A 25,275-nucleotide genomic window follows, 5' to 3' on the forward strand; every position below is an offset into this window, starting at 1 on the left:
TCGCCACAGCAGTTCTTGTTACATCTTAAATTCAATAATTTAACTTTTCTATGTGTTTTCTTTGCACCTAATATTCAAGTAAAGCCTTAATTATTAATCAATTTATTATAAAGGTTCACGCCTTGTTATGCTTCGTCTCGCAGGATTGCCGTTGCCTAGCGACGTATTTCTAATCACTGACAGGCTGAACTATTTCAGCTAAATCCTTGCAAGCCCTCAGTGGGAAAATGTAAAGTTAGCATAGCAGGTTAATGATTTCAATTTTGAGGTCATTACACCTTTATAGAGAGTTTCATCATATTTAATCAACACATTTGTATTTTCACACCACGAGGCCAACAAATAGCCTACCTTCCTGGTAGTCTGTTTGAGATTTTCTAAACAAAAACCTTTTTAATAACAATGCACATTGTTACAATTATCACTGAGGCTAAAGTTAGTAGTTTGTAGCTGGAGTAATTAAAATATAATAAAAATATATCCTCTGCACAAGGCCCTTTTAGCATAAGGAATATTCTTATTTTAATTTCTGACACTTTATGTGAGGTCTGCAGTAGGCTATATTTTTGTGATTTTGTTGAAAATAAGGTTACCATTAAGGTCCTTGGATAATGAAGCAATTGACATGGTTTTCTTGTGGGATCAAGGCCTAATTCCGTCTTTTACCTGTGCCTTTGGCTCTATAGGACCCGATGTTTGGAAGGTGTCTGTAGAATCCAGTGGAATTGTAGAAACAAGTAGAAGTAAAATAATGCTCGTGTGATTTGTATTGCATGAAAAGGAGTCAAAGGACAGGACATTACATAACTTATGAACTTATCAAGGTGTTGTAAGAACATATCAAGGTGCAGACAGCAATGTGAATCTCCTACTAATAAATGCTAAAATACATCTTTCATAGGATGTATAGGCTACCAGAAAATCCATTGAGTACAGTTACATTTGTTATCAATATAAGTTTTGATTAAAGGTTGTGTGTTATTGATTGTAAAAATATCTATAAATTGAGTGATCAAACATGTAACTGTTGTAAAGGTGTGTCATGTTGCCTTAAGTATTCAATGTTTCATTTATTTTCTTAATGCTTGCAGCATGGAAGTGAATCAAGTTATTAAAGTTGACAGCAGGGGGAGTTATTTGTGGGGGAGGGGAGGGGTAGGGGAGTTAAGACATTGCTTTTGCAGTGCTGGTTGAGCTCAGTTTGTACAGCAGGGAGCCCCATGTGATGTACCGAGGCTACAGTCATTGTCACACTGGTTCCAGTTAGACTACTGGCACTGCAGCTATATGGTGCGTACCGTCCCAGTACTCTCTCCCAATATTTCCAGTCTCTCTCAAGCTAACCTGTAAAAGGCAAACAGCCCCACAAAATACTTGCCATTGCTTTTCACAGTCCTAAATCAATAAGAATTATCTAAACTTTGTCAATTAAAGGCTTCAATGTTATATTACAAGTGAGTGTTTTTTTCATCAAACACCCTCATACCCCCACATGGTAAAAATAACTTATTCAAGCATCAGAAAGCTGCCTCCCCTGACACTGGACAATTACTATGATATAACTGTTGTGACTTTATGCATAGACTGTTTTGTTAAAGACAGAAACACGTTTTTAATTGTCAGTATTTGTGTTTTTGTTGTACTTTTTAAGTTAACCTATATTCTTGGGGTGTATATATAGCAAAAATATGAACCCCTGAATGCAATATTGATGTCAGAACAACCCTGAGGCATCAAGAGGATCGCTTAGTGATCATTTAAAAAAAGGCAGTCCCCCCAGTTGGTCAAACGTCAGTCGCACTCTGTAGATGACAGATTGGATTTTGAAAGGCAGGCATGTTTGATGAATCTCCAAGATTGAGATGAATTTATTCAGTTCTATAAGGGATGTTTTTGTCCAGATACATTTCACAGACCAGTTGACATGATACATCAGGGTTAGCTTAAATCAACATATTCACATTCAGAACTCTTCACTGGGGGAAAAATCCTTATTGAAACATGAATGAGTTATGTGCAATATAAAAATCTTGAAAAAATATATAAGAAAGAATTTCCTTTATATGTAGAAAGTCTTTTGCTGCACTAATTAACTTTCTAGACTAACATCCCTTTATAGATAATAGGGCCTGAGGAATATATATGAGACATATGATACACTATACACAGTAATTAGCTTGGTTTATGACAACTGTTCAACTTTTCAGTGTCCTTTAAAAAGGCTGCTGGTTGGTGATTGGCCCAGCAGGAGGCAGTGATGTTTAGCAGGAGATGATGAGGGCGTTCAGAGACTGCTGACTCTGTGTTCGCTCCAAAGGGCCGCCAGTTGACAGAATCTCACAGGCAGCCAGTTCGTGATAGAGAGCGTTGAGCACCTCCAGAATGTGGGCTTTCCCTGTGCAAAAAGAGAAAACAGATGTGGCCGCTGAGTGAACGAGAATTCAATTCAATTCCATGCCCTGGGTAACCGTAAAATGTCATTATCACATTTCACAGGACTTGTATTGATTTTATTGGGGCGTGTGAGCTCTACTTACCGTGTTGCGGGTCGCTACAAGACTCCAAAGTGCTGAGCAAGATCTTCCCCAGAGACCTGCGTGAGACGTTCTGTACCAACAGAGAGAGAATTCTCAGATGGCTTTCAGGCAATTAACAGCCACTTTAATAGGCAATCTGACTCTTGTTACCACAGAGGCTCTTACATGTCGAACAAGTGAAATTAATTTTCTTTCAGATCTTTAATCAACCCCTGACTGTTAGCGTTACATCACGATGGTATAAACAAAGTCCCATGCTAGTCTTGTGACAGGCATGTATGTACAGTATATCACACGGCTTTTTTAATGGCTTAAAGTGGACTCTTATTTCTAAAAATAGAAATAAGTTTCTCTCTGATGAAACATTCTAGAGGATACTTTCTGTATTCACCAGAACAAAATAATTTCCGTGCAGCGTGGGTGGAATTCCCTAAACTCTGGGCCGAACTGATTTTCATTACTTCAGTTTCTGTGAAGAGTTTCTGTTCACATGATGAAGAACTGCTTTTGTCAAGATTTTTCATTGTGTTAAAAATCAAAACAATGTGTTTGAGCCTTAACAGTAGAAAGCTGTTAAGTATAAACACGCAGCTTTTACGTTTAGCAGCTTCGACCTCTTCTGACTGATAAGTGATGTACTGTGACTAACCAGGTCTCTGAGCTGCTGGAGGAGCTGCAGGATGTCCACCAGTTTCTCCTCCACCAGCGACAGACGGACCCTCTCTGTCTCCAGCATCTGCAGCTCCATCTGAAGCAGCTCAGTCTCCTCGGCCTTCTGCTGCAGCTCCTGCAACAGAGAGTCCTTCATCTGGAAGACATAGCACACACCCGAAAAACACAGTTTATACCTAATACTAGTATTTTGAAGAAGTCATTTATGAAGTCAGCGTCGTGTGGCCTTAATAGCTTTAAAAGACTCATATGACATCATGGTGGTACAACCCAGAGAGCTTAAAAATGCCTTTAACTGCCTGTGAGCGCCCTGAAGTAATGATGCATCTTAAAGAGAGGTGAAACATCTTCAACTCTACAACTGCAGTCCTTATGACGATTTAATTGTAACCTGACTTTTATTTTTTTAATGTATATTTGGGCTTTTTATGCCTTTATTAGAGATAGGACAGTGGATAGAGAAATCAGGAAGAGAGAGAGAGTGGGGAATGACATGCAGGAAAGGAGCCACAGGTCAGATTTGAACCCGGGCCGCCTGCTTGAAGGACTACAGCCTCTGTACATGGTTTATTGGTCTAGGTTTTTCTTAATGAATTCTTGTTTTTGCACTATTTTTACCTTATTGGTCGTTACTGTCCATGTCATCGACACAAATGTCTGCTGTGAATTTTTAAAATGATTTTCATAGCAGTCTGCTTCTTTGAGTGATTATATACCAGAAAGCATTGTCCTTCCCTGTTCTCAGTTACCAAAACAAGAAACAACAATAACAAGATGTGAGTCAACTGGCAACAATCAAACTTGGACCTTGGAGCACTAACACTTGATCATATTGTAAAGTATGGATAGTGTTTTTTTTTTTTTTCATTTATAAGATTTCAGTTTTTTTGGGGGGGGGGGAGAATCTTTTTGGGAATATCTCCCCTATGTTTCTTTTTTTAGATTTATTTTTGGGCTTTTTGTCCCTTTATAGCAGAGATAGGACAGTGGATAGAGAGAGTGGAAATCAGAAATCAGGGAGAGAGAGAGAGTGGGGAATGACATGTGGGAAAGGAGCCACAGGTTGGATTTGAACCCGGGCTGCCTGCTTGGAGGACCATGGCCTTCATACATGGACTGGCGCAACCAGCGCTCCTGTGTTTTTTTTGTTTTAACTATGAGCAACTCCTTTATTTTCTAATTCCATTGTGGGAAAATTGATACAAAGCACAATTTTTATACAAAGTCTACAACATCCATGGAAAGGCCCAAACTAACATGAGATTATAAGATCTGAGCTGAGTGATGTTCTTTTGGAGCTGTAGTGTTGGTCAAGGTAAAGAATGAACATGAGTATAAGTGCAAAAATGTATAACTCAAAGATCTTTTTTTCAAAGTCTTTTTTACGATTGGACAAAGGAACAAGATACATTTGATGTTGGAAACATAACCAGTACTTGTTAATGTGATTAATTCAGTGCTGGATTCTGAATTTTTATACTTGATGATTTGTTTAAAATAAGAAAAACCTAAAATAATATCAGCCTTATGCCTAAAAGACCCAACCCAGACTTGTTACAAGAGCAACTGGGTATGTCACTCTTCCAGATGTAACATGCTACAACATTGGTCTGCTAAACATGCTAAAACAAAATAAATATCCTCTGTAAATTTATGTCAGATGTCGAGGTTAGAGTCACGTGTTTGGCCCACACTATGGTACCGTGGGTTGGCCTTCCAAAAAAGTTGGAAATCCCAGCAGTGCGCCGTTACGTCAAAGCGTATTGAAGGACAAAGGTCTCACCCCATACATCCTGAACATAAACAAAGCCTCACAGTCAGGACTTTGTTTAGTTTTAACTTTTCCTCTCCGAGTGCTGAGGCGTTCTGGGAACACATTACATCACTGTTCCCCTTCTGTCTGTCTTCCTGTGTTGTGAAAAAACTACTCGACTGTAACGGGAGAGCTTTAATTTATGATATTCCTCAATGTTGGGGGAGTGTTTCTGTGGTTGGTTCCAGTGAGAAGCAGCTGCAAACACACCCACCCACACACACACACGCCCTGTGTCTCTGGTGACGTTGCTGGTGGTTTGGTTAAGTTGAAGCTGCAGGATTGAGCCTCTAGCTGTGGTTTAGTCTTTGAAGCCCTCCACGGTCATAACAACCATTACCAGTCCTCTCTAATCCAGTTAAACACCACAAAAACAGCCACAAAATGACTAAAGATGTAAAGCAGGGCAGAAAGATGTCCAGAAAGAAACAGTTTTCAGAGGACACTTAGGCGGCCCACCCTGGCGAGAAGGAGGTCAGTGGTGGTTTGTACCTGGTCCATGTCGATCTCTGCCTGGCTCTCCTTCAGCTCGAGCTGTTTATGCAACCTGGTCACTCTCTCCAGAAGCTCCACCACAGCACTGCAGCTCTCCTCGCTCCTCGAGCTCCCGAAATTAGACATCAGCTTCTTGAATGCCTTATCGTCGCACCTGATCAACGACATGTAGCACAGGACAGAATATAAGTCAAGCTGAGAGTTTCAGTAGCTGTCACATAATCAAGACTGACACATTTTGTTTTCAAATGATGTGGTTTAGTATTGTTTCTTGTGGAAAGTCAAGTCTGAGTTAAAGACATTGACATTGTTTTCCTTTGTTCAGTTTCTTGTGCAAGATTGAAGCACAATAGGAAAAAATTCGATGTTGTTAGTCTTTTGACTTGTTTTAAAATATTACAATTGAAGCTATGTTTTCCAGATGTTTTGTCAAGTTCAATTTAAAAAAAACTTTTCACAATTTCCCATTGAAGTTGTTGATCTGGCGGACTCGTAGACCAAAAAGTGAAATATATGTTCGCACATAGGTGTGAATGACAATGTGAATGTGGGTGTCAGTATACATGCAGCCCTGTGAGCCCGGATCAAAAGTATTATTTGTGTTCAGTATTACTCATGTCAGCATTTAGTTCAATTAACAATAAATGGAATAAGATGTAGACATTCAGAGTGCTAGACAGAGAAATGATTGTGACTCAATGCAGCTATTTTACTGAGCTCTTTGGACTCTTTTAGCATTTTGCTGAAAGCTTTCATCAACCTTGTTTTTATCACCAAAAGGCAGCTGATTTCATTCAAGTTTAGTGAGTCAGCTCCATTTATCTCATCACGTTTACATTTACATACACTGACACCTACAAACACTGTACACTACCTGCTCGCATCAAACAAGCAAAGCTAGCAGCTGAGCTAGCTGTTGAAGGTTTATTATTATTAGGAATTGGTCAAACAGAGCCCGACTCTGCATGAATCTCATTCTGTCCTGAGCTTGGACGTGTATAGACATCGTTTGCTTACATCTTTGCCACATATGCAAATTAATCAAACTAGACTGTGTGTGTCTGTCAGTGTGTTTTGGTGACCTTCTGCCAGATTTGCCACAAGCCTTATGCAGCTTTTAAAACAATGTGTTATTTATGTATCTGAGTGAGTTTAAAATGTAAAATGTAAATACTTGAGCTGTAGCTATCCTGTTATGGAGAGCAAGCTGAGCAACACCAAAGTAGTGCCAGGTTTGCCACTAGCTTTCTATAATCTGGTGCGCTGCTTTAACATATAGTGATGATATGAATGTGCAGGACCTTTCCCCACAGCAGGACAGCCTGGTTAAGATCCTCTTCACTTCAGCCACCTGCCTCTGCTGATCTCCGGTCCACTTGTCCTCCTCCTCGTCAGAAGCTGCCTGGCCCTCCACAGACCGAAAAAGCTGCTCCTCCACTAAATACCACAACACACATATATAGATTATTATCATTATAACAGAGGACTGTAGTGGAGAAGTCCTGATGGCAAAGTAGAAACTGAAGCTGGTGAGTTAAAAAGTTTACTACTTAGATGAATGATGTCATTAATTGGTTTACACTGTTTTTATAGGTAGTATTATCCATTCTCTTCCTCCAGCTTCTAGATTTGTGTATTGAATAGCTGACTTTTAAGGTGTTTACTGTTCATTCAACAAGGAGACTGCACACTGGGCTCTATGAGGTTACAATGTGTTCATGTTCACGACTTTTCTTTATTTTTTTGGATTGATTTAGCATTAAAGGAATTAAAAAGTTTATAAAAGAAGAAAAAAACAGTAAGTTTTAGCTGAGTTCTGCAAACCAATGCTTCTAGTGTTGTTGCAGAGCACTTTGGGGCACCTGTGTTGACTAACCCTACAAAAATGCCACGGAATACCTTTTAACAAATGTTGTGCAAAATCCAAGTGTGTCATGGGCAATTTCAACATCATGTGGCAAGCAATTCTGGAGAAATGTTGTTGATATACGAATTCCACAAGCCCTCACAACTACCTCCTTCCCTCCGCCCCTTAAATATATAACACATTTTGCCAGGGGAAACTTCAGGGAAGAATTTCCAATTGCTAGAATGGTGTTTTTCTTTTTCTTGTCAGTGAGTAAGTGGCATAAGGAGAGCAGCTGGCAGAGGACTCGCTACAGGCCCATTTGTTTGTTGTCAATATTACAGAGAGGGCTGTGTACAAGGAGAGTTAACACACCATGAGGAGATACTTACTCAATTTTAGTTAAAGGGTATTGATCAAAATAGCACACCCAACCTTTTACAAATAATAAGACTGGTTCTTAAATCATGAAGGGTAACTTTCGTAAGATGATTGCTAATTCCCAATCCGATGTTATTCATCTTATTAACAACAGTACCAAGGTTGTATACAATTTTAGGACTTCTGACTTTACTCCTATAAATGTAAAAATCATAAATCACCTGGTTCTTCTCCTCACCCCTGTACAGTAATGAGACATTAGCACTGCGTGATGCGCTTGACAAACATGTCTTACTCTTATCCGGGGTCGTCACAGCTCGTCCTGTTGGTGAGCAGCGGTCATGTTGGGACCCCGAGCAGCATCTTTGGCCCGGCCTGCTGCCAACACTCAGGGGCGGCGCTGCACCGGTGCTGCTTGGGAGTTGTAGTTTTGTCACCTCCGACCTGAAAGAGCGTTTTTGTAAGTTTAATATAGCTGTGTGACTGCATGTTGTCTGTAAATGCTGCACTGTAAGTCTTCATGCTACGTTCAACTGATGAAGGGGCTCAAACTGCTCTTCAAATTCTCACCAATGAGAAAAGTTTAGTCCAAACCATTTGTGGACTTCTGAGAGAACATATCAAGTATCACAAGGCGGTGTGTATTAAGGCACATCTACAACCGCCATGATAATTTTATAGAGGCCTGTGATGTTGTATGCCAAATCTGGGTGGGGTAATTGAAGCCAGACATTGTATCTTTAAGGCATTTTTACAGTAAAGTGGGTCAATGGCAGACAGGCGCTGTTACAGTGCAGTACGCACTGCAAGATGAAAGCTAAAAACTCTGGAAAAGAGTGAAATAAAATGAGAGCACAGACGGTTTTAGGTGCATTAAAAATCTTTAAGACACGTCTGCTGTTGACAAGATCTGTAGCAGGTTTATTCAACATCTCATGTAGTTCCTTACTGCAAAGACACATTCAAACATCTGTCACTGAAAAAAAGTCTGAGACTGCAGTTTGTGCCGATCAATTGTTCTGTAATGGTTTGAATTAGCTTTCTAGCTTTCTCCTGCTGTCTACTCTTTTGTGTTGGGGGAAATCCGATAGGGGGCCTTCGTAAATCACAGAGTAAGTGTTTCCAGATGATGATGTCTTGCCGAAAAAAAAAGAAGAAAATCTAAAAAAGGTTTTCAACAGCCTGACTGTGTTTAAAAAAGAAAAGAAAAAAAAACTGAGCATTCATGCTTATATCCTCTTGGCACAAGACTGACTATGCTGTAAGACAACTTTCAACTGTACATTTGTGCACTACTTCAGTTTGTGCAAAACTGGCGAGAAATGACTGACTTCAGTGAAAGTCAATAATTGCAGCATGATTTCAGGCAATCAATCAGAGAGTCATGTTTGAGTTAGTGGGGGCCACATTGGAGGAAAGAAGGAGCTAGTTCATGAGGGCCAGCAGCTGCAAGCCAACGTGAGACTGGTGCATAGACGTGAAGATACACAAAACTTTCCTGGTTGCTGTGGAGACGCTGGGACTCTGGAATGAGCTGAGGGCCTTTTCAAATGCAGGCTCTGGTGTGACTAATTGCACTTTAATTGACAGTTGTTTGAGAGAGGCTGAAGCCTGTGTCCAGTGGATACTGTAGCGAGCACACAGCCTCTGGCTCTTGCCTTTGACATGTTTGGAGGTTGAAAAATCAGTCTTGCTTTGTGCCTTGGTACAAAAAAAATTCCTCAATGCTTTTGATGCTGGTTAAAAGTATCCCGAATGTCACATAAAAACTAGTTCTGGTTTAGTTTGACTGTGCATGTAATTCATCACAAAGTCTGACAGCAAAAGAGGTCTGGTTGTATTGCTGATCATGGGAATTCCGACTGAATGAACACAGACACCTGAAAGTGGTCCAGACAGACACCCTGGATATCAGTCAAACTGCGGGATGCTGTAGACACAGGCATGATTTGATAAACGTTCCATTAGACATGCATGATAGCTCCTGCCAATGGACCAAACGCAAAACCAGCATGGCTGGGTTTGACCTGCCAAAATGAAAATATCAATTTGTTTGCCTATCCTAAAGAGAAGGAGAAGTTCAAATACACTGCAGACTGTTAAGTGTTATATGAGAGTTCATATTCCCACAAAGAGTGAGTAATGACACATCTTTGATATCTAATACATTTTAGACTTTCACAATAATATTTGTGCATGTTTTTTTAAATATACTGATAAAACTTAAAACTGCAAAATGAAATACTTTGTTATGTTGGTGAGTCGGGCAATGGACCGGACGTGTCACACTCCATCCTGCATGGATCTCTTCTTACTCTTTACCTCAACTGTATCCGCGATACTCTACAGATTCACCAAGACCTCTAGAGGACAAAAGATGCAATTACATGCACAGTGTGCTGCAGGAAGCTAAGATGCAAAGCTTCTTGTATTTGTAAACACAACGTACATTTACACAGACAAAATATAGACCATAGAGAATTGTCACCTGATTTAAAAAAAAGGCTAGCTAGCATTTAGCTTAACATTTCCTCCAGATTTGACAGAGGCGTGTGACGTCAATGCTAATGTTCATGCAAGCTGTTTTGGTCTCTTTAGCTGCAACACAGCAGCTGATAAAAAAACAAAAAAGTTCTGATAATCCAGCTCAACACCGTGTAGCCAAGTGAACAGACGAAGCTAGAGACAGGCATCGACAAAACTCCAATGTGAAGCAGCAGCTAGCCAAAAGGACAGCGAACACATTTGACACAACTTCAACTTAATGATAATGTCACCCCACTTCTGCTATAGACAAGCAAGTGTCAATTTCAGCTTAATATGGTGACTACATAACATCAGGGTCGTGTATCTCAATCTACTGAAGTGCTTCCAAAAACTGATTACAGCTGCCTTAAGCATGACGAGGAAAAGAACTTATAGCATTTTGTACTCCAGGGGAGAAAGATAAAGAACACGGAAATAAAATAAACTTAATTTTCTCAGCTCAAACATATCAGAGCTGAATCTAGTGGCGTACAACACCAGTGGTTTTCAGGATGTAATTGGAGCGTATAGATAATCAATTTAACGTTTCCTGTTCTGACTCTGTGTCCTCTACTCGTCTTTGATTCCTGTTTCAAAGCAGCTTCTTGGCTCTTTTGTAGCCAAAATGAAAATTGAATAGGCTTAAAATTAAAATCACATGAAAAGGAAGGGAACATTAAGGAGTGTGTATTAACTTCTCTGTACTGCAGGTGAAAATATAATCCTATGAGTCTTAGATTGGGACATTGTTGGAGTACCAAATTGGAGCCCCTGGGAAGGAAAACGCTCCAGTGATGTAGTTAGATATAATTTAATGCGTTTTGTAGCCTTTGTGGGCATAATTATTACTGCATCACTTAGGAACACACACATATAGGAGTGAAGTTTTACACGAGGAGCTCTATTGTGCTTTGTCAGTGGATTTCTAATTAATAGGATCCTGTATTTTGCCCTATTAGTAAAACCCTAAAGCCATTTGTAAGCCTGTGGAGGCCTGTACAGCTGTTTGTTGTTACAGCCAGGACACCCAGAGTCCTCTCTATGTTTATTACAGTATGGAGCTGAAGTGAAAGCTCCATCAACATGACCCCCCCCCCCCCCCCCCCTTTCCCTCAATGTTTCCCCTCATCCCTGAAGAGCAGTTTCCTCTTTCAGGTGTCATTGGTCAATGACAGTCTTCTTGCTCTGCAGAGGTTACAAATGAGGGCACGCTGTAAACCTGAGCTTGAACTTGAAGTTCAGCGCAGATAGGTGCCCTGAGCCATGACAGAGACGGGTGAGGGGGTCATGTTTTCATAGCTGACGGTTATTAATCAAGTCCTCTTGGGAAACACCCGTACAATGAGGCGGTTTCTGGGATACAAATAAAGCAACTTCAGTGATGTTTAGCAAACGGGGGACTTAATCCAACAGCTAAAGGCAGTAACATTTACAGAGGGCATGTAGGCAAAGAAATCCAAAGTCAAACAAACAAAGGTATCAAAAGAAGAGGGAACTATATACAGAGAGAAGTCCAACAATGGTGGGTGGCACAAGTTTATAAGATATTTTGTGTGTGATATATTTCTGCTGTTGTAAGCATACTTCAAAACCGGAGAGACTGAGGGCAGGGCAGCTGCTCAACGTGGAAATGAGCCCACTTGGCAGTGTACGTTTTTTGATGGCTGTTCAAGAAAAACAGTAAGGCGGCAGCAGCAGACTGCCACGGGTCCCACACGTCTCCCGAGTGTGTCCTTTCCGCGTTATTTAAAGGGTAGGAATGCCGTGGCAGCACCTGCTCCACACAATGCCGCAGCTCTTGTGCAGCGGCAGATAAATGGTCTGCTGGACCCTCCTCTTCCCTCTGCTCTCAGGCGCCACGCAGGGAGCATGAAAAGGCTGGGAGATTATGCCTCCCATGGGGCCTGCCTTCAGTGGGCCAGGGGTTAGCGGCATACAGAGAAAAAGTCTGCAGGCGTGCCGATAAAACGAGACCTGAGTTTTAAACTTGCACTTAAATTTAGGACACATGTGCGTGGGTAAGTTCTCTGGAAATCCATGGACATTAACTGAAAGTTTCGGATGAGCAAAGTTGATTTCAAGGAGTTCAAAACTACATCGTTTCTTTGTAACACAAAAGGAAAATGGAATGTTTAATGAAGCCATTCCTCTCCTGTGTGCCTTGAAAAACATGTCTGTCATTTCATGAACAAACAGTTGAGTGTTTGCTTCTTCCTCCAGATGGTAGACTTTCCTCCCCCTCATTTCTTTTTCTTCCTCTCGCTGTGTTTCCTATTGTCTAATCCTTCTGGCCCGCAGAGCTCTATAGGCTACAGTGACTGATTTAGACTCTTTTTACCTTCTGGTGTAAGAAAAACAAAAAAAACAACAACCTAAAAGTGACACCGTTAGACAATTCCAGCCTACAAAGACCTCCCTGTGCAAATCATCCCCTGTTAAAGGTGCAGCTCCCATCTGCCCCCCTGTTCTAGTGCTCAGTCCAAAGAAATCACAGACAAGTTACGCAACAACACCCACTCATCTTAGGTTTCATACCGATGACCACATTTTATAAACTGACTTCTACTTGGATGTTGACGGAAAGTCGAAAGGGGATTTTGTAGATGAGAAAATTGTGCATCCAGATGGAAAAACTAAAAGCGGAAATCAAGACAAAAATCACGTTCCACATTTAAGGAAGATTACGTATATGTTTTATGCCAAGAGTTAGATAAGAAATATTTGTTCAGTTGAGCTAGCTTAGCATATAGCAGCAGAAAAATGGAGGTAGCCTGAATAGAGACATGACACTCTAGCATACACCTCATCAAACAAATACAATATACAGAGGATACCAGTTAGCTTAAGAGCTTCTGAAGGCAACTTGTATTAGTTTTAGACACTCTGACTTGTTTATTTCCAGTAATATGATATCTAGCTATGCTAACTGGCCATAGCTTCATAGTTAGTGAAACGACAGTAAGAGTGGTTTCAATCTTCTTATCAAATTTTCGCTTGCAAAAATACATTTATTTCACAAAATGTTAGGCTGCTCGCATCCTTGAACTTCATCTTCATCGTCAGTGTGTTCAAGTGGAATCCACAGCAAAGAAGCGATGTCTGCTCCCAAACAACCCCCAGCCCTGCAACCCAGTATCTCTTGGGATCCAGAAACATCTTAGTTAATCTCGTTTCTCATCACAGCAGTTTAGAATATGCCTCAAGGCTCAAGTGACAGTCGATCGTTTCATCAGGGCTCTTGACATGCTTCTCTAAACCCATTACATATGACCCGAGACATCTGACACTGGGACAGCTGGATGCAAGAAAATGCACTTAATTTTGAGGAAATTCAGAATGATAAAAGTGTATATTAGCGGTGGTGTGTCTTCTACACAGTTTCTCAGTCAGATATTAAAAACCACCTATACAGTTCTCTCAAGCCATGTCCTTGGATAAGAAGTAACCAAGCGAGCATTGGGGATTTAAGGGGGGATATTCATGGAGCTTGGTTGCTAAGATCTATAAGACCGGGGAGCCTATGTGGTATTGTTCACTGGGGAGGAGAGCAAAAGAAGTGAGCAGAGATTGATGAGAACGGTCAGTCTGTTGAGGTCCTCACTCAATGGAGCTTTCTCTTGACAAGTCAGGGCCTTTGTGGTGTTGAATTATTTGCCATTAGGGTATCAATGGAAGGGCAGTGAAAAGACTTTGGAACGCAGTCTGCATAGATTAGTGGAGTTTTGGGTTAAAGAAGGGGTATTGTGCTGATGTGATTTGTTATTTAGAATCACCTTAAGGCAGGTAGCCATCAATCATATGTGTCTGGTTGTGTCTGACTGTGTTTGAGAGTTCATAATAACAGCATTAGGTCCATCTTACCACCATTTAGAGACATCAGTTACGTAAGAAAGCCAGACCTGCAGACAATGATTATATGGTTGGAGTAGGGACAACAGACACAAAGATAAACATTAAACCAACAGCTTTGTACTTAAAAAGTCCAATTACACCCTTACTTCCACCAAAATGAATAGTTCCCAACAGTAGCGGAGCTCAGGCGAAACCAACCTGCCACACACGATGCCTGTTAAATAAAGTAAATCACAACGAGGCTGAAAATTACAATAGCAAACCACATCAAGCCATCGTGAGCAGCATGGCAGATTTTTTCCAGGCATGATGCCAGAACTAAACAACGTTCATTCATTTTATTGTACGACAAATTATAATTCATTATGGTTCATTCAAGCCAAAAAAAGCCCTCTTAATTCAATAACCAGCCAAAACAAGCCCTCACTCTCATGACATGATGAACAGCCAGACACTTGCTTTGCTCAGGGTTTGACAGCCTGTTGGAGCAAATGAAGAGGAAATAAAAGCATCTTTGTGTAAGTGTATATACTCTCTCTCTGACTTTAGGGCAGTATTTCTTTTGATGCATCATTAATGTGAACTCATAAAATATCTGTAGTTCACTACAAAGTAATTTTGGAAGAACTAAAATCAATCACAAACATTTACCACCGTCTTCTTTTGCACTGCCTTTTAAGTTGACATCTCAGTATTCTTCAAACAAACTAGTTTTCAGAGTTAGTGAACAATATGGGACAGTTAAGTAATGATGTGAACAACCACAGCGCCGTACTAAAAATATATAATAAAGCAATAAAATGTGAAATAATTGACTAAATTATTTAAATTCTACTCATTGTCCAGAAATATAATTCCCTCTTGGGTTTTTGAGGAGCTTTTTAAAATTACTTTTATTTCAAAATGTCATCCCCCACCTTCTGCTTTGTTCCACTTTTTATTTGGTAATGCCACTTTTTACGGTAGTGGTGTTGTCTCTTAAGCTCTAAAGCTACATGCTAAAGCTAAAGTACCACCAGAAGAATAGCGCATTAGCACTTTAAACAAAAGGCATAATACATTGAGTTTAACTTTATTGAGTGAAAGTGGTGGAAGTTGAAAATGATTTGGAAAAATTACAAAAAACATCCAACGCATCCCAAATTCAGCTATTAAAAAAGAGGTTTTAAGTGTTATCTTCTACGAGTTAGCATGTGACTGTGTAGCATAAGCCTTGTTCCAGTAATGAAGCGGCACTCTCATCTCAGGTTTACTCAAACATGTCTGGTGCTTTTTTACTAGCAGGTGGAGAGTAAGTGAGCAAACAAGGCTTAGTGGGAAGGATGATGTATTGGGATGTGATTTTCTTATACAGCCTCTTTACAACAAGATGTAACTTAAGTGGTTGATTGTTGATGTTCAGAAATAACAACAATCAAGGTAACAAATTAAAGGTACCGTGTGTGGTTTTTGACCACAAGTTATGTTATGGAGCAATGCTTTCATGGGTGGTATTCCAATCTTTTTTTATCAGGCCACCTATGTTCTGCTGATCAAAAACCAAAGACACTTCAACCAAACATAACTTGTGTTACTAGATAACTCTACAGGGAACATTAAGAGACCACATAACAAAGTAGTGGCTACAACCCATAAAACAAAAGTCCTAACAACAGGATAATGTCTAACATGAACACAATGTCAATCAGAATTAAGTGAAACAATGTGTGAATTCAGGTTATTGTAGAATAAAATCTGCATAATTTGATATGAAATGACTTCACAGAGTACCCAGTTTCTCTTGGGAGTGCTAAGTTGCTAAATTCCCGACTGGTTTGTTAAACAAATGCTTCAACATTCATGTATAATTTTTTTGGTTTGTTGATACTATAATGCTTAATACAACACAGTGTTGCCAGTGTTTTTACCTGTAGTACAGGAGCTCTGATTCCAGCTGGAGGATGTGTCTCTGCAGGGCTGGAACATGACTGGCCTTGGCCTCCAGTTCCTTCACCTTACTCAGGCCACTGAGCAGCGCCTGCCTGGCCTCCTCCACCTTCCTCCTCATGCCCACCTGCTCCCTCTTCAAGGACTGGTTGCAGTCCTCCAGAGCAGCCACAGTCTCTTTAGAGCTCCACAGTTCCTTCTCCAGTCTCTGACTGCACAGCATTGCCTCCTCTACCTGTCTGTCTCTGGAATTCTGCAGAAGCTCTATCTCTTGGATAAGGTTCTGCAGACTCGTCAGGTTACTGTAGGTGCTGCCTTTCAGGTTTGTGTTGCTCATACTTTGCGGGGAAGATTGTTTCTGCTGGGCAACAAAACAGCCCTCCTCTGGTTTGTGTTTGGAGTGGCTTTTCCATAGTCCTACCTGGAGAGAAATGAAACAGGTAACATGATTCAGGGGATCAAATTAAGTTATTCCCTAAAACCAATATTGCATCTGCTTGGTTACATTCTAGAAATTTGTATTTTACATGTTTGAGTTAAAGTTTTTCCTTGTATTAAAGTTTTTTTTTTTTTTTTTTTGTAAAAAGTTCAGCTTTAAGTTATTTTCCAAAAATATTGGATTGTTCGCTTCTATTGTCATAAGCTATTAAATCTGCAGTTATACATGTTCATACAATTATTGAATAACTTGCATGAGTTGCACAAAGTGCTCAATAAGGCATGATGATGGTTTATAAGTTACAACTAATGCTTTATTACTTGATAATTAATAATGAGTTGATGCCTGATGTCTGAGTAAAAAGCCATTTATAAGAGCATAATTCGGGTTGTCGGAACATGAGTGAGAAAGATAACAAGCTTTGAACCTGCAGATGACAATTATTCCATAACATGTTCTTGCAAAGTCCTACAAACCGGATGTTGTCCTCTGAAAAGAGTCTATGTTGTAATTGACGCTTTAGTTAATCTAAAATAAGCCATTTACAAATGTTTTGCACATCAGTTGTAATCATTGGTTGCCAGGATGTGGAAAATCCCTGGCTGGTGTTTACCTCCCTTCAGAATGACAGTTTGACTTTGTGTGTTCAGTTACCTCTTGAGTTCAACACTCCTCCAGTGGACTGTTGAACTTACCTGTTACCTTATTTCATGAAAGGCATCCAAATGAAGAAAAAAAAACATCACATTTCATAAACATTTAAAATAATATATTATCATAAAACCTGGGCATCACTTATCATGAGAGAAAAGAGATTGTCCAACTTGTAAGGAATAACTATATTACCAATGTTTGCACTGTTGCATTTAAAGTAAATCATAAGGCATTTATAACCACTTTAAAGAACTTCATTTTGGAACACCCCTCCTAACACACACACACACACACACACACACACGCGCGCGCGCGCGCACACAAGGTAAGGAAGGGGGTCCTATGCAAAATGTGTAGCCTTACTATATTTTGTTCTTTTAGGGGATGAATATATCAGGATAAGATTCGTATAACATGTGGACATCAAATGCAACACTAGAGCAGGGATTTAAATGTTAAATCTACTCTTCACTCTTACCTGCAGAGCTAAACAGCGGGCATCACTGCTCTGAAGTGCAGCTCGCATATCCTCTATCAGCTCCCTCAAACTTGCATTCTCGTCTTCCAGTTTGGCTACCCGGTCCTCTGCTTCCTCCAGTGCCACTATCTCCTCATAGCACTCTTTGGAGCAGGATCCAAGTCTGCAGCCAGAGGCGTGCCGTCCCTCCGTGGAGGAACACGAGCCCTCGCTCACACCCACAGACAGAAGCTTCTCTCGCCTCCTCAGAGGGCTTCTGAGGCGGATCTGAGTCTCTATGTGCTCGCTGTCTTTCCCGACCAGCAGCCGACCGTTCTCATACTGACAGCCCGCCTTGGTGCTGAAGTGTCCGCACAGTTTGGCGTGGAAGTGTCTGAAGGTGAGCTCGCTGGGTAAATTGTCCGGCACCCCGGCGCATTCTGTATCCTCCGCGTCTTTGTTCAGTCCCAAAACTTTACACAAGATGTTAAAATCCTCCACAGGGATCTTCCCACCTCCTTGATAGTCGATATGATGGAAAATCTCCTGGAGGTATTGATCCAGTCCGGTTGCCAAAACAATGATTTCGTTCTCCACTCCCCGGTCCAGTCCGTAATGGTAAGCCAGAGTGCTGACTATCCATTGTGTCCTGCGCGCTGGTCGGCTGTATGGATCAATGGAGTCTTTTGCATCCATCATTTCTGCAGAGCAACATCATATTTCCACAAACTTTGCCCGGTTACTTTTTTGCTTCTTCTATAACGTCCAATGTGTTTCGTGTTCATCCCCCTCACTAGAAACCTGGAGCAGACTGGCGCAGCAGAAACGAGGCGTGTGTTAAAACATAGCTCAGATTTGAATTAAGCTCTGCCCCCCAAATCTAAAAGCAGGGGTCCCAACCAGGAACCTGCAACGTACACATAGCCTACTGTAAGATTTAAAAGTGAAGTAAATTCATATATTTGAGTTAATCCATGTATTTAAGTTTAAGTTAAAAATAAGTTAACATTTATACAGTGAACTATTTACATGTTTGAGTTTACAAAGTTAATATATAGTTTATTATATATATAATTATAGTTAATGATATATTTACATGTTTTAATGTTTGCAGTAGCACCTAGTAACTGTGACCAAATTATATTGAATCTACTTCTGTGTTTGTCATAATGTTTGCCTTGAGTTTAATCATCCTAACCTCTGATTGGCTAATGACGGGACGTGATGGGTAACGAGGAAGTGTGGTGGTTGTTGTTGTTGTTGTTGTTGTGTAGCAGAACAATGTGGATGACAGTAAAGTGCTGCTGAGAAAGTTATCCGTCTCCATCCTTCTGTTTCTCTTAACTAGAGTGATCCACCCACCACACATCGGACCCTCACGTTACACTACTATAACGGCCTCTTACTGCCGTTTGCAGGAGTGCAGCCTAATTGCTACCAGGTGTGTAAACTTTTGTCATTCACTGGGGTTAGACCTTGTTAAGATGTAAGATACCCAAGAGACTAATAGCCTATATGCTGTGGCGCAGAGGTGCTCCGTCCTTTTTCAACGGAAGCATTTTTACTACATAGGCTAGTCTTGTGTTATTATTATTATTATTATTATTTTTTGCACTATTTGCCCCTTAATTTGTCCCTAGCATTTCCTGTGCATGAGCTGATTTGTTTTAAGTTAAAATTTCGCAACTTCTGAATAAGATGTCTCTGCACTCAGGGCTCAAACAATTATTTTCCCCAAACACAGGCCTATAGGCAATTAGTCCACAACTAATCCTAATCCATACTTCCATTAAAACGATGTCTCCTCATTAGCATAATCAGTGCTGCCTTCAAGTCCACTTCGTGAATTCCACGTCCAAATGGACCCAGTAACAATCCTTCAACTAGCCTACACTATAACACCGAATCTAATTGTTTAAACACATGTTATTATGATCTTGGAAACACATTTGTCGACAACAATAATGTCATCTGCAACTGGCATAATCGAGTCTATAGCGGGGCTTACTTTCTTATTACATATAAAAGTATAAAAAAATATAGGCTTAATAAATGAACTTGCGCCATAGCCTGTTAGTCAAAACGCAAGGTTCAAACTAGGTCTTTACGGCATATAGGCCAAGTTAGGCTAATCATAGACTGTGAATATTATTTAGACTTTTTCCTTCCTTGATGTGGCATACAAATCTTCGTGAATTGAATGCAGGAAGGACAAAAACTCAAGCCTATCGTTTTCTTTCTGTTGGTGAGGAATTCCGACAGTCTCAGAAGCACGTGAGGGCAACTAACGCGCCACTTCACCACAATGGTTGTCATGGTGACGCGTGGGCTCTCACTGAAATCAAATAGTTGGACAGCTTGAAGTTTGTGTGACAGCCTGGGCCCACTTCACGTCTTTACTACGACAGAAAACCTTTTCTTTTTTTTTAGTTCGCTGAGGTATCATCTTTAGACTTTTGTGTTAGTAAAGTTATAGAAAGTGTAGGTGTAATGTTTGTGTGTCACATATTCTAACCAACGGAAGCTGAGGTGAGTTTACAAGACTACAAAATAAATTAAAGTGTTAATATCGTATATTAATAGTTCATTTTAAACTCATGGATTGATTGTTGTGTTACACCTATGCCGCATGTTATTTTTTGTTGTGTCATTTTTTAACCTCTTCTTTTGTCCATGTAGAGAAAAACTTTAAAAACAGCGTCATGCTATATAATTATCACTTCATTGTTTAATTTATAATCAAATTAGGGTAGGTTACTCGATTCCTATTTCATTATTTTCACTTGAAATATAATTTAAGCAACCTGAACAAAAAAAATCAAACCCCATAGTTAATTATTCCCAACATTTCAAATAACTAATTTGTCACATATCTATCTCAAATCTGACAATGTATGTATGAACTCATACATTTTACTCTGATAACAATATATAAAACTGTTTAGCGTGTATCTAGTTAAACTACATGTTTTAAAAGGTTTTTTTGGTTTCTTATAAGCTTGTATTAGCCTAACATTTGTGATTAACTCTCTGCTGATTGTTTGCTCTTATTACAGACTTGATGTGAACTGTAAACACATACAACCTCCTGCTGTTATTTCTCATTTACACTTTTCACAGTGTTTTTCATGGAAAGTATTACCATGGAATCAAAGACCATGTCAGAGACGGGTCGTTGTAATTCAGACTCTGATGAAGGCGGAAAAGAAGATGCCATTGTCCTTGGTACTGATATGTTGTCAACAGAGCGTGGTTTGGAAAATAGGCCAGGTTCTACAGAGGATATCCCAACACACACAGATGACAGCTCCTATTACATCACATGGACAGTTTACATTGCCCTAGCTGTCCCAAGAGGTAAGTTTGCTGCGTAGAATGTGTAAACAATTTTCATTAGTTTGTAAAAAAAAAAAATAATAATCACACCTAAAGTAGGATTAGTAAGAATGTCAGTCTTTGCGTGCTTAAATACAAAATAAAATTCTAATTTCTTCAAGTCAAAGGAAAATCTTCAATTCATCCTTGATCCTTGATGATTCCATTTTTGTCATTGTTAGGGGAAGCGGCGGATTTCCCTGAAACTCCAGAAAAGGCTAATAAATCTAATGAAGACTCATCTGTTGTCTTGAAAACCTGTAGAGCTCAGAGCCTGTATCATATTGAATACAAGCTGTTGCCCGGTGATACAGAGACAGTGAAAGTGGATCTACTTGTGTTTGGACCAGTGGCAAAAATGTACAAAGAGGATGAGGTCAAGGTAACCATGACCTGGTGAATGACTGTGTCTGTGTGTTTCAACTTAATCAACAATTAATGAATATCCTGAATGAACAACGATAAAGCGCCTACACTGACTAGAGTTACATTTAATTATGGATGATGATGTCTTCAACAAAACATTGATGATAAGAAAAAAGAACAGCAGATACTTTTAATGCAAACAATAACTGATTGACTTTTGTTTCAGATTCTGAGGACATGGTATGAGGGGGATCAGATATGGATTGGTTTGATACAGAAAGTCAATGTCAGGGTTAACAGGGATATGCTGATAAGTCTACTATCTCATAAGATAAAGCTCCAGGTATGGAACAAGAGGGGCAAATTGTCCAGTCAAGCCCGCTATGACAGACTGAAAGCCCTCAGACTGCCACAGGATACGTTTGAAGATGCAACAGACAGTAAGCTTTAATCTCAGTTTGCCCCAACATGACCCAGAAATTATACATATTGTGTGTACTGTGTTAAATGGAATGATTCATTCAGTCCAAGGTGGAATCAAGTCTATGGTTAACATGATGAGAAGGTCATGTCAGAGGAAACCAAACGTGTCCAAAAAGAAAACAAAAGATATCTTGTTAGGTTGCCATTCATATGTGCAAGAAAAAGGTAAATCCACCTGCTAGTAAACATTTTAATGTTCTTTGCTGTAAGCTATGATGTCAAATAATGTTGCACCTCTCTTGGAATCAGGTTTTAAAAAATCCACCGTTGATACTTCTGACGTTGAGAGTATCAACAAAATTGGAACGGCCTCCGCTGAAATAAGTCCCATTCATTTTTTGGCAGGTGAGTCAGGCTTTTATCAACAATAAGCTCCTAAAACAGTGTTTTCCAGACTTTAAAACAAACAATGACTGACCAGATCAACCACAAGGTCACTTTTTTTCTATTGTTTTTTGAGAGGTCTACAGATATTTACATCATCCAGCAATTATATTTAAAAAGGACCAAGATGAAAGGAAAGAATGAAAAACTGAACCTCACTATAGTTGTATTAGAAATGTTTTTCTATTGTCTATTTGTTCATCACTTTGTAACCACTCAGATTTAATTTGTGGGGCCCAATGTTCAAGTTGCCGAATAACTGCTCACTCCTACTATATTATCATGTCTTTTTGGGTTAGAGAAACAATGACATTTTTCGGCATAGGACATAGGTCAATCAATCAATCAATCAATCAATCAATCTTTATTCGTATAGCACCAATTCATAACAAATGTAATCTCAAAACAGGTAAAAGACCATACTCATTGCTTTATGACAAAGACCCACCGTTAATCCATCATGAGCGTAGCTCTTAGCAACATTTAGCAAGTTATAGTAATTGCTTCATAAGCATCAATATATATTTAAAAAATTGAATTAGCTTAAAGTAGCTGAAACTTAATACTGGAAACAAAGTCTATTATAGTCTATTCTACAATCATGCTCAAGGAAAAGTACCAACATGAACAAAATCTGATGGATAATCCCCTGTGAATATCTCATTACTGTTGAGATATTTTAGTCTGGAACATATAGTTGAACAACATGCCAATCACAGATTTTCACCTTAGCAGGAAAAAAACAGATTGCATTTTTTAAATTATAAAATACATAAATCAAAAAAATGAATAAATATATATTTTTTTGTGTTTGCTAGGTGCGACTTCATTGACTGATCAATTCCCAGTCTGTTCAGCTGGTGTATTTGAGGTCATGTGCAATTTCTCTTTGGACAGACCTTTAATATCTGAAGAGCTGAGGGCTGAACTCAATCCGTTGGTAATCACAATTTTGTCAGCCAGTTCAATGCCGTCATCTCCAGTCCCTTTGCACACACTACAGGTATGCCTTACACTCAGTGTTTACAGAATTTACAACATCACAACTCAAACATTACTTGTTCAGGTTTTTTGTGTTGATTACATTGTCTCCTCATTTACTATTAAGAACAATTGTGAAGTCTTAAGTGTCAATAATATTTGATTTGCTAGCTTGGACATTTAGAAAGGAGTTATGACTTGACATAATTATTAATTTTTCATATTCTCAGGAACAATGTTTGCCTGTATATTGTCAGTACAAGTTCCATAACTTGACTATGCACAGAACTCATCATCATGAGCACAGAGCCAAGATCTACTTCAGAGATGTGAATGTTATCCTGACTGGCTTGATGAGTCCCAAAGAACTCATTTTGTTCCTTTCTGGTCCACCTCTTGAGATAGAGGTTCATGATCGAGACAGAAAGTTGGAAGAACAACCGAAACCTCCAGTAAAGTCTGGCATGGGGTCAGATGATGACACCCTGTGTGGTATGGCACAATCAAAACAGACGACAGCAAATATGAACTCCTATGGAATTGCAAGCCTGAACCTCTGTGAGCTGCTATGTGGAAAGAAAAGCCTTAACGTGCATTTGCCAATAAAATGCTGCCCACCCACTCCACTGCAGCACTGGGAGCAAAGTGCACCTAGCAGGACTATGTCAGATACATTAGCACACAGTGAGCCCATGCCACAAGGACATTATTTGGAGGCCAATTCCACACTAAAAGTCAAGGTTGAGCTAGCTTGTCCACTAAATAATAAGAATGACAGTTGTGAATTAGACCCCTTTTACAGGCCATTTGGGCGCATCATCTACCTTTTTGATTACAACAACTTGTCTGTGATGACCAAGCTGAGGTCAGAGATCCTCAGAATCAATGCATCAGCCTTCCATGTGGGCTCACAGGAAAATATAGAGAAAGCCCTATCAAATGACATAATGAATTTCAAGCTTGATGAGAGCCAGGATCTGGACTTCGTTACCGGATTCCATGTGGTAGATAAGAGGACGCACATCTTTGTTCTTGAAGGGCTGAAACATAAAGCAGTGAAGAGACTTTGGGAGGCTGTTCCGATGAAGTAAGCACAAGAACTAAATCTTGCCAAACAGCCAACTAACAGTTTTCAGCTGTTCTGTCTACTGAAATTGAGTGTTTAAATTCCAGTGAGAATCCTAAAGTCAGTGTGATGTGTTGCAGGCTAAGTGGGAGTGTGGAGGAGCATGTGATAGTCCGCTACAACTCAGACATGGGTTTCTTCAAGCGCATCTATGACTCATTAGATGTGAGCCTGAGTCCCACTCATTTACGTGAGTCTTTAGAGACCATCATGAGACAGCCAGTGGTCTACATAAGAGGCAAAGTCTCCCCAGCCTGCTTCCACGCTTTGACAAGGTACGAGGTCAGATAGTTATACTGCAATGTTTTACCCCATTTACTACAAATCAAAAATACTTTACGTCACAAACACATCATGCTGTTATGTTTGAAGCAGCTAGAGTGGTTTTTGGTCACTTTGTAGAAGTGGAACACGCTGTAAGCACAACACTGACATTATACCACTGTGTTTACACAGTAAGCACAATTGAGCATGTTTAACACTAATTCATGACTATGATTTATCAGCATCATCTATTTTGTTTCTGCTGCCAGAAAAAACTGGCTCCATAGCTGCCAAATGTGTTGAACAGCTAGTTACTGCCTTTGTTTATTTGTTATTAAGTGAGTCCTACTTAGTGTTTAAAACTCTCTCAAGTTGTGAACTACAATCCCATCTAGATTTTATAACATATTTTTAAAGATGAAGAACCTGTGTTACTTTAAATGAAGAATAACACAATTTTTCCTCAAGCAAATAATGAACAAATGCATAACAAATACCCTGAATGCCCCTATTATAGATAAAGCATGATAGTGTGCCTTTAAGAGTGCCGTTCAGTGGAGAAAGTGTCGTAGAGTGTCCTCTAGCATGTCTGAAGAAAACATTATTCGCTGTCCTTAGGGGTATCCACCTGATTTGTAGTTCAGTGGCCAAGACTAGAAGTGATGTTCCTTTTATCTCATGCATTATTATTATTTGAA

At 39.7% G+C, this 25,275-nt stretch overlaps 2 protein-coding genes across 2 annotated transcripts; one reads left to right on the plus strand and one right to left on the minus strand.

The window, feature by feature from the left end:
* Nucleotides 1–1,837: 1,837 nt before the first annotated feature.
* On the minus strand, nucleotides 1,838–18,457 carry efcc1 (EF-hand and coiled-coil domain containing 1). The gene is made up of 8 exons (XM_061041433.1): nucleotides 17,620–18,457; nucleotides 16,030–16,469; nucleotides 8,040–8,188; nucleotides 6,819–6,954; nucleotides 5,515–5,671; nucleotides 3,187–3,345; nucleotides 2,538–2,607; nucleotides 1,838–2,395 (listed from the first exon to the last, which is right to left on the minus strand). The coding sequence occupies exons 1-8, from the start codon at nucleotides 18,295–18,297 to the stop codon at nucleotides 2,262–2,264; spliced, it is 1,923 nt and encodes a 640-aa protein (XP_060897416.1). The 5' UTR covers nucleotides 18,298–18,457; the 3' UTR covers nucleotides 1,838–2,261.
* Nucleotides 18,458–23,465: 5,008 nt separating this feature from the next.
* Nucleotides 23,466–24,582, plus strand: LOC132977250 (uncharacterized protein FLJ43738-like). Its single transcript, XM_061041717.1, has one exon. It carries the CDS (start codon nucleotides 23,466–23,468, stop codon nucleotides 24,276–24,278), a length of 813 nt encoding a protein of 270 aa, XP_060897700.1. The 3' UTR covers nucleotides 24,279–24,582.
* Nucleotides 24,583–25,275: the final 693 nt, after the last annotated feature.

Source organism: Labrus mixtus, chromosome 7 (genome assembly GCF_963584025.1).
Source record: "Labrus mixtus chromosome 7, fLabMix1.1, whole genome shotgun sequence".
NCBI lineage: Eukaryota > Metazoa > Chordata > Actinopteri > Labriformes > Labridae > Labrus > Labrus mixtus.

Excerpts from the sequence above, each read along its gene's own strand:
- LOC132977250 (XM_061041717.1), top strand. The coding sequence starts at position 23,466 with ATGCACAGAACTCATCATCATGAGCACAGAGCCAAGATCTACTTCAGA.
- efcc1 (XM_061041433.1), bottom strand. The coding sequence starts at position 18,297 with ATGATGGATGCAAAAGACTCCATTGATCCATACAGCCGACCAGCGCGC. Across the intron at positions 8,189-16,029 it reads TCAGAGCTCCTGTACTACAG|GTCGGAGGTGACAAAACTAC; the intron begins GTAAAAACACTG and ends ACGCTCTTTCAG. Across the intron at positions 2,608-3,186 it reads TCCAGCAGCTCAGAGACCTG|AACGTCTCACGCAGGTCTCT; the intron begins GTTAGTCACAGT and ends CTGTTGGTACAG.